This window comes from Nannospalax galili, unplaced genomic scaffold (assembly GCF_000622305.1).
Source record: "Nannospalax galili isolate Female #2095 unplaced genomic scaffold, S.galili_v1.0 scaffold286, whole genome shotgun sequence".
Taxonomy (NCBI): domain Eukaryota; kingdom Metazoa; phylum Chordata; class Mammalia; order Rodentia; family Spalacidae; genus Nannospalax; species Nannospalax galili.
The window spans coordinates 1985005-2003061 of record NW_008359442.1 but is presented as its reverse complement, the minus strand read 5'-3'; the positions used below and the strand labels follow the sequence as shown (position 1 = coordinate 2003061).

General features: G+C 41.2%; 3 protein-coding genes across 6 annotated transcripts in view; 1 reads left to right on the top strand and 2 right to left on the bottom strand.

Annotated features, from left to right (window-relative positions):
• Clhc1 (clathrin heavy chain linker domain containing 1) overlaps nt 1-4919 on the bottom strand; it is a 52503-nt gene extending 47584 nt beyond the window's left edge. Inside the window, exons 1-3 of one of the 2 annotated variants that reach the window (XM_029558657.1) lie at nt 4833-4919; nt 2241-2384; nt 998-1081 (exon numbers count right to left, since the gene is read on the bottom strand). The gene's annotated coding sequence lies outside the window, so the exon portion shown is untranslated. The remainder of the gene's footprint in view (nt 1-997; nt 1082-2240; nt 2385-4832) is intronic. The other variant, XM_029558656.1, reaches the window with a different exon arrangement.
• Nucleotides 4920-5194: 275 nt separating this feature from the next.
• Nucleotides 5195-7069, top strand: Rps27a (ribosomal protein S27a). Its single transcript, XM_008823008.3, has 6 exons — nt 5195-5272; nt 5371-5442; nt 5734-5788; nt 6062-6147; nt 6384-6515; nt 6885-7069. Exons 2-6 carry the CDS (start codon nt 5395-5397, stop codon nt 7032-7034), a joined length of 471 nt encoding a protein of 156 aa, XP_008821230.1. The 5' UTR covers nt 5195-5272; nt 5371-5394; the 3' UTR covers nt 7035-7069.
• A 121-nt stretch (nt 7070-7190) lies between these two features.
• Mtif2 (mitochondrial translational initiation factor 2) overlaps nt 7191-18057 on the bottom strand; it is a 38656-nt gene continuing 27789 nt past the window's right edge. For 2 of the 3 annotated variants that reach the window (XM_008823007.3, XM_008823006.3), the window contains exons 8-14: nt 15068-15192; nt 14411-14615; nt 13524-13776; nt 12900-13040; nt 11033-11197; nt 9078-9218; nt 8028-8224 (exon numbers count right to left, since the gene is read on the bottom strand). In XM_008823007.3, the coding sequence (XP_008821229.1) occupies nt 8052-8224; nt 9078-9218; nt 11033-11197; nt 12900-13040; nt 13524-13776; nt 14411-14615; nt 15068-15192 (1203 nt within the window). In that variant the 3' untranslated portion in view covers nt 8028-8051. Of the gene's footprint in view, nt 7631-8027; nt 8225-9077; nt 9219-11032; nt 11198-12899; nt 13041-13523; nt 13777-14410; nt 14616-15067; nt 15193-18057 lie in introns of those variants that run through there. The other variant, XM_029558655.1, reaches the window with a different exon arrangement.

The following is an 18057-nucleotide window of genomic DNA, read 5'->3' as shown; positions in this document are numbered from 1 at the left end:
AGCTGTCCTAGAACTCACTATGTAGACCAAGCTGGCCTTGAACTCACAGAGATCCGCCTGCCTCTGCCTCCTGAGTGCTGGGATTAGGGAGTGTGCCACCACACCCTGCTAATTCTTATTCTTTTTTAATTTTATTTTTATTTCATGTGTTTTCATGAGTGTTTTCCCTGAATCTAAGTTACCAAGTGTGCAATGTCAGTGGAGACCAGAAGAGGGTGTTGAATCCCCTGGAGCTGGAGTTACAGATAATTGGCTGCCATGTGAAGGCTGAGAACCCAACTCAGGTCCTCTGAAAGAGCAGCCAGCACTCACAGCTGAGCCATCTCTCCAGTTCTGTAATTCTCATTCTTTTTAAAAAGTTTTAAAATTATTTATTTTTATTTTATGTGTATGAGTGTATCGCCTGCATGTAAGTGCACCCATGTAGTGCAGTGCCTGCAGAAGTCAGAAGATGGGGGGGTCAAATCCCACTGGAAATGGAGTTACAGCATATTGTTAGCCACTATGTGAGTACTGGGAATCGAACCAGGGCACTCTGCATGAGCAGACAATGGTCTTAACCACGGAACCATCTCTCCAGCCCCCATAATTCCCACCTTAAAGTTAAAGTACTAATTAAAAAGTAAGAAGATGCTGGGTGTGGTGGTGCATGCCTGTAATCCCAGAACTCAGGAGGCAGAGGCAGGTGAATTTCTTTGAGCTCCAGGCCAGCTGGTCTACATAGCGAATCCCAGGCAAGCTGGGGCTACAGTGAGACCCTGTCTCAAAAAGACTTCTGTTAGAAATCCATGCATCAGTGCCAAGGACGTAAGTCAGTGATAAAGTGCGTGCCTTGACTCTGCCTGGTTCAACCTTGAATCTGCCTGGGTTCAACCTCTAGCACCACAAAGAACCCAAAGAAAATAAAATATCCATTAATGATGTCAAAAGTAAGGGTTTCTTTCAGAGTATGGTTTTCAGTCTACTTCAGAACATTGCTTTTTCAAAGAATCAATACCCAGTTGAAGTTGGATACAGAAGTTGGGTCTTAATATCTATCCACTTTAGCTTGAGACAGAATCCTTGGCTTGTCTGAAGATGTCTGGTAAGACAAAACATTTTCCTCCATTTACAGAAATATATATTCATATATAAAACTTTGTAAACAGAAATCAAAGGCAATTAGTGAGGAAAACAGAATTACCCAAGATCCCAATACCCAAAGAAAATCACTATTTAATATTTTGGTACATTTCCTTCTAATCTTTACAATTACAAAAATTAGGGTCAAACTCTATATTCAACTGTATTTCTATTTTTTCACTTAATATTAAAAACACTTCCTCATGTTGCTAAAAAGCCTTAAAAAAATGACTTCCTACAGATGGCCAAATAGATATACAAAAAACACTTAACATCTTTAGCCATCAGGGAAATGACAATCAAAATTACACTGAGATTCCATCTCACCCCTATGAGAATGGCTATCATTAAACAAACCAAAAATCAACAACAAATGATAGGATGTGGGACAAAAGGAAACAAGGAAAAATATTTTTTTAAAGTCAGGTGTGGTGGCGCACGCCTTTAATCCCAGCACTCGGGAGGCAGAGGCAGGTGGATCTCTCTGAGTTCAAGATCAGCCTGGTCTCCATAATGAATCCAGGACAGCTGGGGCTACAGGGAGACCCTGTCTCAAAAAAAATTATTTTTTTTAGAAACCATGGGCTGGAGAGATGGCTCAAAGGTTAGAGAGTACTGACTGCTCTTGCAGGGGATCTGGGTTCAATTCCCAGCACCACATGGCAGCTAACAATCATCTCTAACTCCAGTTCCAGGGGATCCAATGCTTTCTTCTGACCTCCAGTGGCACTGTACAGCAAGGGAGCACCTACACACATACAGGCAATACACATAAAATAAAATTAATAAAAAAATCATGACTTGCGGCCTGGGCTTGGCGGAGGATGCCTTTAATCACTGCACTTAGGAGGCAGAGGCAGGAGTTCTGGTCTATATAGTGAGTTCCAAGCTAGCCAGGAATGCATAGTGAGACCCTGTCTCTAAATGAAATGAAATGAGATAAAATATACTCAGTGGGTCACACACACACATAAGACATGAAAGTAAGAAAGAGATCTGTTGGGAATTAGGGTTTTAGCAGGAAGAAGGGGAGGACAGGGTAATGGGGGTGAGAGGACTACAATTCATTATGTACAAGCATGAAACTGCCAAGGAATAAAAAAATTGAAAAAGATTACCTCTAAAGATTGTACCGTGTTGCATGGTGACATTCCATAATTTATTTAACCATTGACATTTTCACTATTATAAACAAAGCTGACTTGAGTAAATGTTTAAACCATTTTTATGATGTTTTGGCAATATAATTGATATCCGGTTACCTGAAATAACATATACAAATTTTAAGTACCACATACAGGAGACACAGAATAATTTTAAAGTTTAAAAGACCAAATTTATCCATATGCTAATGAGTTGGTAAAGTTTACAAGAGGACATTAAGGAGTTCCAACAAGGTCATAAACAATAAGAAGTTTTTTAGTTTTTAAAAATGGTATTTATAGCCAGGCGTGGTGGTGCGCACCTTTAATCCCAGCATTTGGGAAGCAGAGGCAGTGAGTTCAAGGCCAGCCTGGTCTTCATAGTGAGTTCCAGGACAGCTGGGGCTACAGGGAGACCCTGTCTCAAAAAGACCGAAAAAAAAGGTATTTATTTACTGTCTCTGTGAGTGTGGATGTGCACTTATCATGGCGCACATGTGGAGAATAAAGGAAAACTTGTTGGAGTCAATGCTCTCCATCTATCATGTAGGTCCCTGGGATCAAACTCAGATCATCAGGATTGGCAGCAAGAACCTCAACCCACTGAGCCATCTGACCAGCCCAAAGCTTTCTCAAGTAGGAAATAAATTTGTTTATTTATTAATTCAACCATCATTTATTGAATATCTGTTAAGCCCCAGACAGTATTTTATAGCTAAAGATAAAGAAAATATAGTCCTTTACTCCTTGGAGCTTACAATCTAGTAAAACAGGACAAATAAAATCATTGCAAGTAGTAAAATATAAAAGTTAAAGGAAGGTGGGGCATGGTGGTGCATGCCTTTAAATCCAGCACTCAGGAGGCAGAGGCAGGCAGATCTCTGGGAGTTCAAGGCCAGCCTAGTCTACATAGTGAGTTCCAGGACAGCTGGGGCTACAGGAAGACCCTGTCTCAATACAGTAAAAAAAAAAAAAAAAAAAAAAAAAAAAAAAAAAGTTAAAGGAAATAAGCAGGGTGTGGTGGCGCATGCCTTTAGTACCAGCATTTGGGAGGCAGAAGCAGGCACATCTTTGTGAGTTTGAGGCTAGCCTGGTCTACATAGTGAATTCCAGGCCAGCTGGGGCTACAGGGAGATCCTGTTTCAAAAAGATAACAACAAAAAAATCTTAAAATCTTATTACATTTAGTTAGTTGGGCATCAGCGCCATGGGGCTTGTGTGGAAGTCAGAGGGCATGTGGTTAGAACTCAGCTTGTCACTCTTAGCATCAACTGTTCTTAACTGACATTATTAATAATGTCCTACCTTATTTATTTTTCAAGATTTAATTAATATGGCTGTGGGTATGTATGCACACGAGTGTGCCAGACTCCCAGGGGCCAGAAGAGGGCAAAGGATTCTGAGGAGCTGGAGTTATAGGCAGTTATGAGCCACCCACATGGTTGCTGGGAACCAAACTTGGGTCCTCTGGAAGAGCAGCAAGTGTTCTTAACTACTGAGCCATCTCTTTAGTCCCCTGTCTTATTTTTTCAGCCCTGAACACAAGGATTCGGCTAGGTGGGCTATCGAATGAGCTCCAGGGAGCATCCTGTTTCTACCTGCCCACCTGGGTTACACATGCATAGATAGCCACACCTGCCTCACCCCCACCTCCTTTTTTGGTGAGTGCTGGAGATCCAATTCAGGTCCTCATTCTTTCATTCTTGCATAGAAAACACTTACCTACTGAGCTATCTCTCAGCCCATTGTTTACTTTTCAAAATGTATACTTTGGAGGCAAGAGGAAGTGGATTATAAAGGAGAAAAGACATGTTAAAAGGAAGATACCGATGTCCTTTATAAAAAACGATGGAAACCTAAATCTAGGGATAGAAGAAAGACACAGAATGTACATTAGAAAGGGTTTGTTAACTGGACAATGGACAGGGAAAAGGCACACCCTGCTTCTAGTTGGCCTGTCTCGCAGAGGAGCACCTTACACATGCTCCAAAAATTTCACCTAGAACGAACACTCTCCACGCAGGTTTCTTTCCCATTGGGCTCTATTTTATTTATTTATTTTTTTGTCTTTCTGAGACAGGGTCTCCCTGTAGCCCTAGCTGACCTGGAACTCGCTATGTATACCAGGCTGGTCTCTGACTCAGAGATCCGCCTGCCTCTGCCTCCTGAGTTCTGGGATTAAAGGCATGTGCCACCACGCCCTGGGGCTCTATTTTCAAATTTCCAAGACTCCTGAGATTTTCGACATATTAAAGCTTCTCACACTACAGGGCAGCACACCGGGCTCAGAAGCTTCCTAGAAGAAACCGAGGAGCTGAGGGCAGGGAGGGGGCTACTAGCGAAGAAAGGTCCAAACCCCTTGGGACATTTGAGGCTTGTCCATTGTCCAGCTGTCACAAGGTGCCCTTCTTTTGGAGGCCTACAGTGTCCAAGGGATAGTGGTCCGCTATAATCGGGAAATGGCACTCGCAGGCCCCTTTCCTACCTTCAAACCTTTTCTTCCTGTGATTCCCAGCGAGGTCGCACCCTCCCAGAAACCATTACTCTGCCTCACTCCCAGGTCCTCACCTGCAACCCTTTCCTCTAACACCAGCTCCAGAGTTTAGAGACCGTAACTATGTAACCGGGAAGCATGGAACTGCATCTTGGGACAAGTAGTCCTAGTAAGAAGAAAGCAATGAAAAACTACAATTCCCAGAAGACACTTGCATTTCCTCCTTTCTCTCAATCTCAGCTTCCCCCTTGTAAAGCCCCTCTTAGCAACATCGACTGTATGAGAGAAGCCTGTTAAAACATTTTTAAGTTGGGCACATCATTTTAGGGCATTCTGAGGGTCAGAGTGAGAAAGAATGAGTGGAAAAATGAAGCTCCTTTCTTAGTCTGGCACTGCGTTGGACCGCCGCAGTCGCAGCGCGCAGGCGTATGCGTGGCCGCCTAAGAGGCGGACCCTTCGACCGGGAAACCCCGTGGGCTCGCGGCGGCTCTTCCTTTCCGATCCGCCATCTGCGGTGAGTGTGTGCTCTGGGGCGAGTCTGGCCAACCGCTCCATGTATTGTTCGTTTCCGTTTCTTCCGTGTTCCCAGGTCTAATCCGTTTCTTTTCCCAGAGTGCAGGTGGAACCCCGGCCAGGATGCAGATTTTCGTGAAGACCCTTACGGGGAAGACCATCACGCTCGAGGTAAGGGCCGTGAGGAAGCCGAGGCCCGGAGTAGCTCCTTGGTGCCGCCTTCCCAGCCATAGAACACGTTTCTGAATTTGAGTTCTGAAACATCCCTGAACGGAGGCTAGGTGGCCGACCAGCGCCTACAGCTCGGGCCTACCCCCCGGCGGGCTGGAGCGCGTGGCGGGAGCAGGCCCGGGAGGTTGACCCCTCGGTCAGCTTTATTGTGGGTTTCAGCCCCCAAAAAGTTTAGTAAATGAGTGTTGTGGCTTAGCACGTAACCAACGAACCATATTTTAAAACTCACAGGTTGAACCCTCGGACACTATAGAAAATGTAAAAGCCAAGATCCAGGATAAGGAAGGCAAGTAAACTTGTTTTAACTTGTATGAACTAGGCATATTTTGTTCTTTGTAGGGTAGAGGGTCAGATTGGTATGACATTTGTGAGCATGGAGTCAGGCTGTGTATGTAGTAGGTTGAAATCCCTTCAAGACTTCGTGTCTATTTTCTGTCCCTCTTTACTAATTTACAAAGACTATTAACATGTTAAATGTGTTAAATATACAAACGTTAAGAAAAACGTACCTAAGACATACACCTTGTTCTGCTAACCCAGTATTTTCCCTTTCAACTAGGAATTCCTCCTGATCAGCAAAGGCTGATCTTTGCTGGTAAGCAGTTGGAGGATGGCCGAACTTTGTCCGACTACAACATTCAAAAGGTTTGTTTGAGGGAACTTAGCTCCTTCCAAATGAGTCTTATTTTGGAAGTCTTGGCATGCAAAAATAGGGACGATAGCATAGCATTAGAGTCCCAAGGAGCATTGTTTTAAAATGGTTTTAAAATGCATGATACTTGGCTGACCCATTCCTGCGGGTGGGTGCCACTACCACACCTAGCTTTTTGGTTGTCTGTTGCTAATGCTGCAATAAAAGCCTTCAAACTGTTCATTAACAGGAGTCTACCCTTCATCTTGTGTTGAGACTCCGTGGTGGTGCTAAGAAAAGGAAGAAGAAGTCTTACACCACTCCCAAGAAGAATAAGCATAAGAGAAAGAAGGTGAAGTTGGCTGTCCTGAAATACTATAAGGTGAGCCAGTTTCAGAAGACTTATAGAACAGAAGTAAAATGCTTTAATTTTTAAACCAGGCGTTTGTGGAAATGAGAATTACAGTGCTTCTAGGGTTTTTTCTCCCTTGCTTGGTATTTAAATGAGCTAAAATAATATCTGCATTTTGCTGAATTTAAGGTCTTGATTTAGGCAGTCATCTGCCACTGGCAAAACTGGATTTTGTGCCAAGGCTTTTTTAACTGTTATAATGGGTGATAATTTGGGGTGTCTTCATTTTCAATAAAAAAACTACTGTAGGGTTTAAAAGGTTGAATATTTGAGTCACATAAATCAGACATCAGAATTATGTTTTGTAAAATTGTCTTAAAATAAGTTTGTACTTTTCAGGTGGATGAAAATGGCAAAATTAGTCGCCTTCGTCGCGAGTGCCCTTCTGATGAGTGTGGGGCTGGAGTTTTCATGGCCAGCCACTTTGACAGACATTACTGTGGCAAGTGCTGTCTGACTTACTGCTTCAACAAACCAGAAGATAAATAATTGTGTATGAGTTAATAAAAACATAGGAACTGACATTTGAGTTTTATTGCACATTTAAAGACCGAGGCATTTTTTCGTCGATGTTGAGGGTTTGGGGGTAAGGAAAGAAAGAGTTCATTGTGCAGTCCTGGCTGACCTCAAACTTGATCTGCTTGCTTCTGCCTCCCAAATGTTGGGATTAAAGGTGTGTACTGATGTGCCCCACTTTAAAGAATATTTTTGAGGTATCAGATTGGTTACATGATTTCCGAGTCCTCTGATGGGTTCCTGCCACTGTGTGATCTTTTTTTAGAATGTGGGACCTAGTGATTCTGGATATCTCCTAGGAAGTGCAAGCTGCATGGGAAAGGCAGGGGAAGATAACATATTTAATGCCCAGTTTATACTATGACCAGCATTTTAGGCACTTGGGTCAGAATTCTTTGAGGAAATGTCCTGTGCCTTACAGGTGAAGTGTCTTACATTGGTCGCTCTATTACCTTACAAGACTGACACCAGGTGTGTGGTACATGCCTTTAATCCCAGAAGAGTCAGATCTCTTAAGGTAAGCCTGGTCTGCATCGTTCCAGGCCAGCTGGAGTTCCTGAAAACCCTGTCTAAAAAAATATATACACAAAAAGATGAATTCAACTCAAGGTGCCAATTCAAAAATGTGTCCTGGTAAAGTGTCTAGCATGGGCAAGGCCTTTTAATCCTCACAGCCACAAAAAACACCCTAAATCCTAAGAAAGATAATGTCTGGAGTACAAAGAAATACTCTGCCTGTCAATGTAACACATGAACTTGGGAGTTAACGTTTTGAGATGTTCATTGGTGAATTTTTACCTTCAGTAAAGCAAAGCTATGTGCTGTATAAGAAAGGAAGCAGGTGCGATGGTGTGTGCTTATAATTTAAGCTCTTGGGAGGCTGGCAGGAGGTTATCACCACTACTAGCAAATAGTGGGGTAAATAGCAAAACCCTGTCTTGTAAAATAAGAAAAAGAAACCAGACATGTAGTTACCGTTTTAATGTAATTTTAGAACCCTGGATCCCAAGAAGTCTTAGTTGGAAATTCCTTTTCTTCATAACAAACAATTTCATCTCCTATTTTAAATTCTACTTTTTCTTCATCTATACTAAGACCACAATCCATTCCAGTTTTGATAACTGAAATGTCATCTTTATGGTGTTTCAGTGAGGTTAATGAGCCTTTAGAAAAAAAAGAAAAGAGAAACATTGTTAATATAGTCAAATAAGTGTCTCCTAAATGGTAAATAGTTTAGTGTTTGAAATTCTTAAAAAATTTTCAGCCGTGTCACGTTAATTTTTATTGTGTGCCATGCATATGAGGAGGCCAGAGAACAACTGGAATCCTGCCTTCATGAGAGTTCCAGAAATGGAACTCAAGTTGCCAGGCTTGTGTGGTAAGGCTTTACCTACAATTTTGCTACCCCCTCCCCCATCAAATAAGAATACCAGGCAAACCCAAAAAATGTTTACAAAAACTTAACTTGAAATCTCCCATTTTAAAGATAGTCTAAAATTGCAGATTTGGGGTTCTGCAGTGAAAAAATCAACATAAAGATGACAGGCAGGTATGGAGAATAAACCTCAGGAAGTTGTTTAATGTGTGTTGTATGGGACCTTTGGTTAAGCCCCCAGTTATGGAAGAGACTGCCAGCAAAAAAGAAGATAAGTTGCAAAAGGATAGACTGATAGGAATGTAATTTAAGTGTAGAGAAGAGAAGAAAATATGGAGGCAACTTAAAAAGCTTAGAAAAAATGACTTAAATCCCAGAGAGTCATCAAAAACTAACTGGAAGGAGCCCATCAACTTCTGTCAGAAATGGAATAAGGTGCCATGTGTGGTTGTGCACGCCTTTAATCCCAGCACCGCAGAGGTAGAGGCCAGCCTGGTCTATGTAACAAGTTACAGGGAGTCCAAAAAAAAGAAAAATGGCATGTTAGAGTCATGTAAGTGAAGAAGATGAATAGACTTTGGATGGCTATACAATCAAGATTTGGTGACTGGATGTGCCATATAGATTCTGATAATGCTTACCTTTCCACAGAATATGTCCATTTCGGATTAATTTAAACTTTCTCTGTTTTTCTAGCTGTCCCTTTTGAACTCTGCAGCCAGCCACAGGAACTTTTTTCTTCCCTTCTGTTACAGAGAAGGTAGCTAATACAGATGCCTCCCCTTGAGGAAGAGAGCAAAACACTAATGAATCTAAGAAATACATGCTTGTCATTCTGTAGTGAAAATTAGTAACAAATTCCAAACTAGAAATCCTGGTTTCTGCTTTGACACTAACTTTAATTTCCTGATCAATAATTAGAAAAATAGGTGAAAACCTGATGCATTTTCTAAAGCAGACCTTATGTCATTACCTGGGTTCTCTTTAAATTAAATCAGTATTTCTGTATCTGCTGAACAGAACTAATTTGAGAACAAAGCTAGTAATAGCACACACCATAATTATTAACCTCCAAAGTGTTGCCTGACTGATGATGTTAACTTGTTAGTGGTATTCTGGTGTGTCTGTTCACTTCTAGACACTCACTTGACTTTTCCAAATTGCTCTTGGTACAAAAACAATAAAATTTCTTGTATACTGTGATTGTGTTCAGCAGACCAGAAAAGCCTAAACTAAATGTAGATCATCCAAAATTGTAAAACTAGATCTCAGAAGGAAAACAAACTCAAGGTATATGAATTAGCTGAACTACATGCCTCAAAAATAATAAAAGCCAAAAAGAATAGATTAAAAAGAGATGACAGCTACAAACATCGTGGGGACCAGAAATCGTGGTGCACACCTGTAATCTCAGCACTTGGGAGATGGAAGCAAGAGGATCAGAATTTCAAGGTCATAGTTATATAAAGTTGACTGCTGGTTTTCGTCAACTTAAGGCCGATGGCCAGCATGTAGTGAGACCCTGATCAATCTGGCCTGTAGTCAAGTCTGTGAGGCATTCCCTAACTGCTGGTTGATGTGGGCAGTGACATCCCTGGGCAGGTGGACCTGAGCTGTATAAGCTAGCTTAGCAAGACAGTAAACGCTACTCTCTGTGGTCTGTGCTTCAGTTCCTGCCTTGACTTCCTACAGAGATGCGATTGTGACCTGGAAGTTATAAGATGAAATAAACCCCATGTTGGTTTTGGTCATAGTGTTTAATCATAACAACAGAAAGCAAGCTAGAAGGAGAGCCTGGGTTACATGATACCCTGTCTAAAAACAAAATAGTACATTGTGGGGACCACAGACAAAATTTGAATATAAACTGGATTAGATAACACAGTATAGTTGTTACTTTCTTAGTTGATCACTGTTCTGTAGTTTTTAATTCATGTGTGTGAGTGTGTTGCCTGTATGTATGTAAGTGCACCCGTGTCATGCAATGCCTGAAAAGATCAGAAGAGGGTTTTGGATCCCCTGGAACTGGAGTCAGGGACAATTACTAGCTGCCATGGGAATCAAACTCAGGTCCTCTGCATAGGCAGCCAGTGTGCTCTTAACTGCTGAGCCATTGTTCCAGCCCTTGTTCTGCGGTTTTAAATGAGACTATCTTTGTATATATTTAGTGGTAAATGGGCCTAATACTTCATTTTTTTGTCTTTAAAGTTGGCCTTTAATCCGGCCAAAGGAGATGCTAGACTATTTAAAAATATTGACTATTCAAAATGAAGGTTTTCTTTTCAAGGTATTTATCTGCCAATCTCAGGACAAAATCAAGGGTTCATCTGTCACACTTACTACCATAACTTCACGTGTAGCTTGAAGGCAAGTTCTTCATCTCCTTACTTGCCTTTATACCCCTAAGGCTCAACATGTTACACAGGACATTCCTGAATAATGTATATGAGGTTGCCATGAAGTCTCACCTATGGCAGTCGTTTTTTCTAGAACATAAGCTGTGTATTGGGACAGCGAATAATTTTCCTAAACTTTGCTTTTAGGTGCTATTTATAGCACTCAACATAAATACTGGAAAGTAACAGTCCACACTCACCTAGTGGGTGTTCTTCCACAGTGTGGGGCAATCTGCTGCTCAGTTCTTCCTGCAAGTCTTCAATGAAATGGTAAATGATTTTGTGAAGTTTAATTTTAACTCCTTTTTTTGCAGCTGATTGCTGGATAGCCTTGCTTGCATCCACATTAAAGCCATATATCACCCCTAGCAAGCAAGACCCAAGCGTTAGAGGGCAAGCATTTGTCTTTTGAGTAGAAACTCAAATTGTTTTATTTCTTTCTTTGTAAATTAGCAATAAGAACTGGTATGAGAAATTACTGGGTTTTATAAATTATATTGTAAGAAAATTTTCTTTATGATTTTAAATCTTGTTCATTTAAGAAGCATACTTCTTACTTTAAGTTCCATAATGTACAAGGCAGTATGCTAAATACATTTTTATACCAGAGAAATAAAGGAAGAAATAAGCTGGGCTGACATACTGTCTTATTTTAAGAAGTTGTATTAAACTATAATCACATACTTAAAATTTTTATGATTTACACAGGCATAGTGACTTAACTGGCAGAGTTCAAGAGTCACTTTAACAAGCAAAAGAAGTTTCATGGAATAGACCATTTTACCAAAGAATAAATGTGCCTCCCTGTAAATTGAGGAATAAAGCAAAACATTCTTGCTGTAAACAAAATGAAGAGCTGGATTTGGTGATACACACATTTTTCTTCTTCTTCTTTTCTTTTTTTTTTGGAGACAGGGTCTCTCTGGAACTCAACTGTAGATCAGGCTGGCCTCCATCTCACAGAGCTCCTGCCTTTTATCCCAGTACTCTGGAAGCAGAGGCAGGTAGATCTCTGTTCAAGATGGAGGCTGGCCTGGTCTACATAATGAGTTCCAGGCCAGCTGGGGATACAGGGAGACCCTGTCTCACAAAAATCTTTTAATACACTCTGCTAGGCTACAGTGCCCAACGATTACTTAGAATTAGTTGGCATTACTATATGTATTCAATAGTAGAGATGACTTCTGATTCTATAATCAATTCATTAATCAGTAAATAATGCTGGTGGTTTACTAGGTGTTGGACTTAAAAGTGACAGTCATCAGTGCCCTTTTTATGTTCTGTAAGTTCAACTAATGCACTCCCCTTTTTTTCCATGCCTTTAAAGCTAAAACAAGTTATGTACCTAAAAATGTACAATTTATAGTTATCAAATAACAAAAATAAGTAGCTAAAAGTAAAAGCTGAAGTGCTGAATAGGCTGCTAACAGTAGGAGCACTCCAAAGTTTATAATAAAAGATGGTGGGGGGGAGGCTATGGAATGGGAATGGGATAATAATGATGCTTTTAAAAAAAATCCATCTGGGTATGATGCACGCCTTTAATCCCAGCACTTGGGAGGCAGAGGCAGGCAGATCTCTGAATTCAAGGCCAACCTGGTCTACCTAGTGAGTTCGGGCCAGCTGGGTCTGCAGGGAGACCCTGTCTCAAATATATTAAAAGGCCAGGTACGGTGGCGTGCACCTTTAATCCCAGCACTCGGGAGGCAGAGACAGGCGGATCTCTGTGAGTTCAAAGGCCACCCTGGTCTACATAGTGAGTTCCAGGACAGCTGGGGATACAGGGAGCCTCTGTCTCAAAAAGAACAACAACAACAAAAAAAATCAAAGAACACTACTGAGTTTCTCAATAGTTTCCCAAGATTGCAGTAAGCCATGACAAGTGGAGCTTTGTGATCACTGCACTTCTATCTTCTATCCACTTTACCTAGCTTCTATCTAGCTAAGGGCTAGACCATGGCGGGAAGGAAGATGCTGGCAGGAATGATAAGCCTCCACAAAAGACATAAGTAACCAATTCATAATATGATTGAAGGAACAGTTAAATAGAATCAACAGAATCCTTACCATGAAATGTTTCAGCAAAATTAACATCATTCTCACTAATGTCTCCCAATCCAAAATGTACTAATTCCAGTTCACACTCATGGGATGCGTCATAGGTGTCCAGAAGGTTCAAAATGGCCTCAACAGAACCATCAACATCACCTACAAATACAGCAAAAGTTTAAAATTTGTTGGTTGTAAGAGGCATTGACACAGAAAAATGATCATCAATTTTAAAGCCATGATAGGCTTTATCACTAAAAGCACTTTAAGTTTAGCATTCTAAATACCTACTAATACAATGAAATGTACATCTACAATAAAATCAGAAAGAGATATGTTTTCTCAGAAAGAAATTTGACCTTCAAACCACTGAAATAATTTCTACTTGGATTTAAGGGTCTGCCAGAGATAATGATACATTTGTAATCCCTGAACTGGGAAGGAGGCAGGACAAACAAGGCCAGCTTGCCATCAATAGCAATTTCCAGGGTAGTTTGTCCTATAAATAAAGCAAGACTTTGTCTCAAAAAAGACACACACACACACACACAAAAAAAAAAAAGGTGTGGGGGAGTCTAAATTAAGCATAATAAAGACGATATTTAAACAGTGAGTTGTAAAGTAAAACCTTCAAAAAGATACCTTTAATAATTATTGGAAGTACATTTGAATCTTTTCTTTCTTTTTCTTTAGGCTTTGAGGATTTTTGTTCTTTTCTTTCAAGGTACTTTACATACAACCTCTGCTTCCAGTTCAAGGAGCTGTACTTCTCCAGTACTTTCCGGTGTGCTTTTTGGTGTTCCTTTCGCTTTTCTTCTATTATTTTTAGGTCATGTTTATTTTTTTCCTCTTCTTGTTCAAACTTCCTCCAGTCAACAACTTCTCGTGCCCTTGGCTGTACAGGGGAAAAACTGGCATTATTTAATGCAACAGACACCAAAGTCTGCTAAGTTAAAGGCTTTGTGTTTTGCCCATTATGAAATTAGCTTAACTCATGTATGAAACGACTAATTTAAAAGTTTCGCCGGGTGTGGTGGTGCATTCCTTTAATCCCAGCACTTGGGAGGCAGAGGCAGGTAGACCTTTGTGAGTTCAAGTCTAGCCTGGTCTACATAGCGAGTTCCAGGATAGCTGGGGCTACAGGGAGACCCTGTCTCAAAAAGACAAAAAAAAGTTTCAAGAAACTTGTGAAAAAAATTATTTTTTTGAAACTGGGTCTCCCTATAGCAGCTAGCCTGGAACTTGCTGTGTAGACCAGGCTGCCCTAGCTCTCACAGAGATTAAAGGCATGCACCACCCATGCCTGGCACTTTAATTTAGAAATTTTGTGTAAAAGTGAAACAATTGTAAGATTTTATCACAAAAAAAATAATACTATAATTAAGTTCTAAATGGCACCCCGGCCTCTTCAAAGCCCCTTATAAACTACAATTACTTGTTAACATTAGCATACTTAATATTAAACATTACAGCCTGGTATTTAAAGCCACCATACAGTATCTACTATGTAGGAATTAAGCTTGATGTACCTCAGATTCTACTTCAAGAATTTCATCTCCTGCAGAAGGAAGGTCTCTCCAGCCTATAATCCCCACTGGCATGCTGGGATAGGCCTCATTAATTGTTTTTCCATTTTCATCAAACATTAAGCGTACTTTTGCCCAACTCTTTCCAGCAACCAGAATGGAGCCTTTTCTTAAGGTTCCTCTTTGAATTATAGCTGTCGTAACAGAACTAAAATGAATATAAAAGTAAATATTCTTAATGCTATAATCAGGATATAATTGTACTTCCTTAAGCACAGCAAAAATATCTTTACAAGTATACACATACCCACTCCACGAGTCTGGGATGAATTCCCTCCTCAACTTCTCAAGCAGTTTTAGATACTACACAAATACTTCTTGCACTAGGGATATACAGAGTAGTAGAATACTTGCCTAGCATTCACAAAGCCCAGGTTTTTGCTTGTTGGTTTTTCAATGTGGTTTTTGAGACAGTCTTTCTATATAACCAGCCTGGCCTTGAATCTTCCTACCTCAACCTTCTGAATGCTGGGATTACAGATGCATTGCACAACATGGGTGCACTTACATGCAGGCAAAACACTCATACACAAAAAATGAAAAGTTATTTTTTAAAATCATGGAACATAATTAGTAAAAATAACTTTAACACAGTCCTACCCTCTTCCTTTGTCTGTGAAAGATTCTATTACTGTTCCTTCCACTGGACCAGTGAAATCTGCTTTCAATTCCAACATTTCTGCTTGAGCAATAGTTGCTTCTGCCAAAGCCATCAGATTATCTCCCTTTAATAATAAAGATTAATACACATTAATAACTATTATCAGTAAATGTCAAGATCAGAAAGCCAAATAATCTTTTGACAACTGTAATTTTTTTTTCCTTTCTTTTTTGTCTTTTTGAGGCAGGGCCTCCCTGTAACTCCACCTGGCCTGAAACTTGCTATGTTGACCAGACTGGCCTTGAACTCACAGAGATCTATCTGCCTCTGCCTTCCGAGTGATGGCGAGTGCCACCACACACAGCTCTGTAATATTTAAGAATTAAAAACATGAGGGGTCTAGAGAGATGGCTTAGCAGTTAAGAGCATTGGTTGTTCTTGCAGAGGACCTGGGTTTGATTCCCAGCACCCACATGGCAGCTAACAACTGTCCTTAACTCCAGTTCCAGGGGATCTGACAACCTCTTCTGACCTCTGTGAGCATTGCACAACCCAGGTGTACCTGCCTACATGCAGACAATATACTCATACACATATAAAAATTTTTTAAAAAAATTAAAAACATGAAACAACCAGTGTAAAAAAGAAAGAAGAGAAGGAGATAGGTATCAGCAAGAAAGCCTGACCAGGGAGAGACCCTTTAAGGAAGAAGCATTCGTTAACAGGTTGACCACTAGTGATGCTGATACCTTTCATAAACACATGCTTCATTTGTCCCATCTCCTCCATCCTCTATCTGCTTCTACATTTGTGTTTTTTCTCTGTCTCTGCCTCTGTCTCTCGGAGGTATTTTTGAAACAGGGTCTAACACTAGCCCAGGCTGGCCTGGAACTCTATATAACCAAGCCTGGCCTCAAACTCAGGGAAATCTTAATCAAATGCTGGGATCACAGGCCTAAGCCACCAGGCCTGGATATAAGTGTGTTTTCTCCCTGTCACTTTTAATAATGCAATTTTACATTTCAAATATTATCCAATGGAACAAGTCTTTCCCAGCTATTATTCCATCAGGTCCACTCAAGAATAAGAATCCTGTAAATAAATCAAGTATTACTCTTATTAAATAAGAAGAAAAAGCGCTGCCTAGACATGGGTTCTAAATGATACTCTGCAAGACAGGCGGATCTCTATGAATTTGAGGCCTGCCTGGTCTAGTGAGTTCCAGGCCAGTTGGGGGGGCTATAGTGAGAGACCTAAGTGACTCCATCTTAGATAAAACCTCCATAGGACTGACCCAGCCCTGGGCCCTGTTCAAGAAAAACCACAATACTTGGAACGGATATTAACGGTCAATTAGCCAGGGACAGGAAGGTACTAAAAGTCCAGATATCTTTTCAGATTTCCTGAAGCTAGCAGTTTATGGTTTGGCACTGAGCTGCAACTAATCAACTAATCAGATGCTTGCCAGGTTGAAGACCCCCTACTCCCCTACTTGCTGAACTTGTTGAAATAAACCTATAAAAACCTCTGTCTCCCAAAGCAAAGGGTCTCACATCTGAGATCCGCTGAGTCAGTGACAGAGTGGGCCCAAGCTTAAGCTTGTAACAATAAAAGAACCCTTGTGTGCTTGCATTGGTCGGCTCCTTGGTGGTCTTTAGGGTCTCTCGAACTGGGCACAATAGGAAGACCCTGTCTCAAAACATACACACATAAAAATGACAAAAAAATAAACTACACTCTGTAACCACCCACCTATATAGACTTGAAAAATCATATTGATCTCCTCTGGATTATCCTTAACTATAACATTGATAGAATCAAACTAAAGCCCCCCCAGGTCAAAGTGGATTCAAACCAAGTCCCCCAGAACAAAGAATAATATTCTGGAAAGCTGTACAAGGAAGTAAGATGTAAAGTAAGATGTAAAATAATTCTAACTGCTGAGAAAAAGCTGACCTTTTTCATGCTCTGTGCACAAGCTGAAAATCACCTAGGAAGTAAAATGAAAAATAAAACTGCTGAGAAAGAACTAACCTTTTCATGCTCCTTATCACCCAAAACTTTCCCCTCCCACTGCTGCCGGTTTTGGTTTGTGGTTTTTGCCTTTAAAAGAAGCCTGTAAGCTGAGCTCTGGGCTGCTGCTCTCTCTCCGAGTGAGGCAGAAGCCTGTCTGCGCAAACGATTAAATCCACTTGCTTGTTGCATCTCCTGGTCTGAGGACTGAGTCATTGGGGTGCGACCTTCTGTGGACGTTGGGTACCCCAGACCGGGGGCCCAACATTTGGGGGCTTGTCCCGGGATTCGGTTGCCCCCAGACCCATTTCCTCAGATCAGCAGGAGGTAAGGATGTCTTGTGATTTGTCTTGGTCTGAATATCTGTCAGTTATTTCCTGTTCTGGGAACGTTCCGTCTGAACATTTGTGCCTGTGCAGGACCCGTAAGTCTGTATTCTGGAAACCAGTGGGAGTGGCAGATGTGCCCAGAGGCCCCTGGTTCTAACACTCTGGCCTTAGGGACCGGAGTGGTCTGGAGTGGGGAAGACGGCGTAGCTTTCCTTCCCCCGGGAGAAGAAAGGAGTTTGGCTTGGCTACTCCCCTCCCGCTCTGTACTTTAAGTTCTTGAGTTAAGGAGCGCGCGCCAAGAAATTCTCTGTTCTGTGTATTGTCTGTGTCTGTGTACAGGGATCCCCAAAGTGAGAATGGTGGGTGCAGCGTGTGTCTGAATGAAAGAAGGACCAGTCCACACGAATGTGATTTAATGTGGTATGTATGCTTGATGGTTGTGTTACATAGAGGAAGGTCTGGTCTTGTAATTTTCTCAATGCTCTCTATTTTAAACTTTCCCTTCCTCCTTTTTGCTTCCTCTTATTCTTGGCCTGAGTCTTCGCGTGGGACCATTAAAGGCAAAGGAGCAATTGAGGTTTTCTGGTCAGGGCTACTCCCTGATGTAGGCCAAAGGCTCTTAGCCCTCTTAGCGGACCTCGACTGCT

Bases quoted from the DNA above. Each gene is read 5' to 3' on its own strand.
- Rps27a (XM_008823008.3), top strand. From the start codon at position 5,395: ATGCAGATTTTCGTGAAGACCCTTACGGGGAAGACCATCACGCTCGAG. The intron at 5,443-5,733 runs GTAAGGGCCGTG...TAAAACTCACAG, and splicing joins GGAAGACCATCACGCTCGAG to GTTGAACCCTCGGACACTAT. The intron at 5,789-6,061 runs GCAAGTAAACTT...CCTTTCAACTAG, and splicing joins CAAGATCCAGGATAAGGAAG to GAATTCCTCCTGATCAGCAA.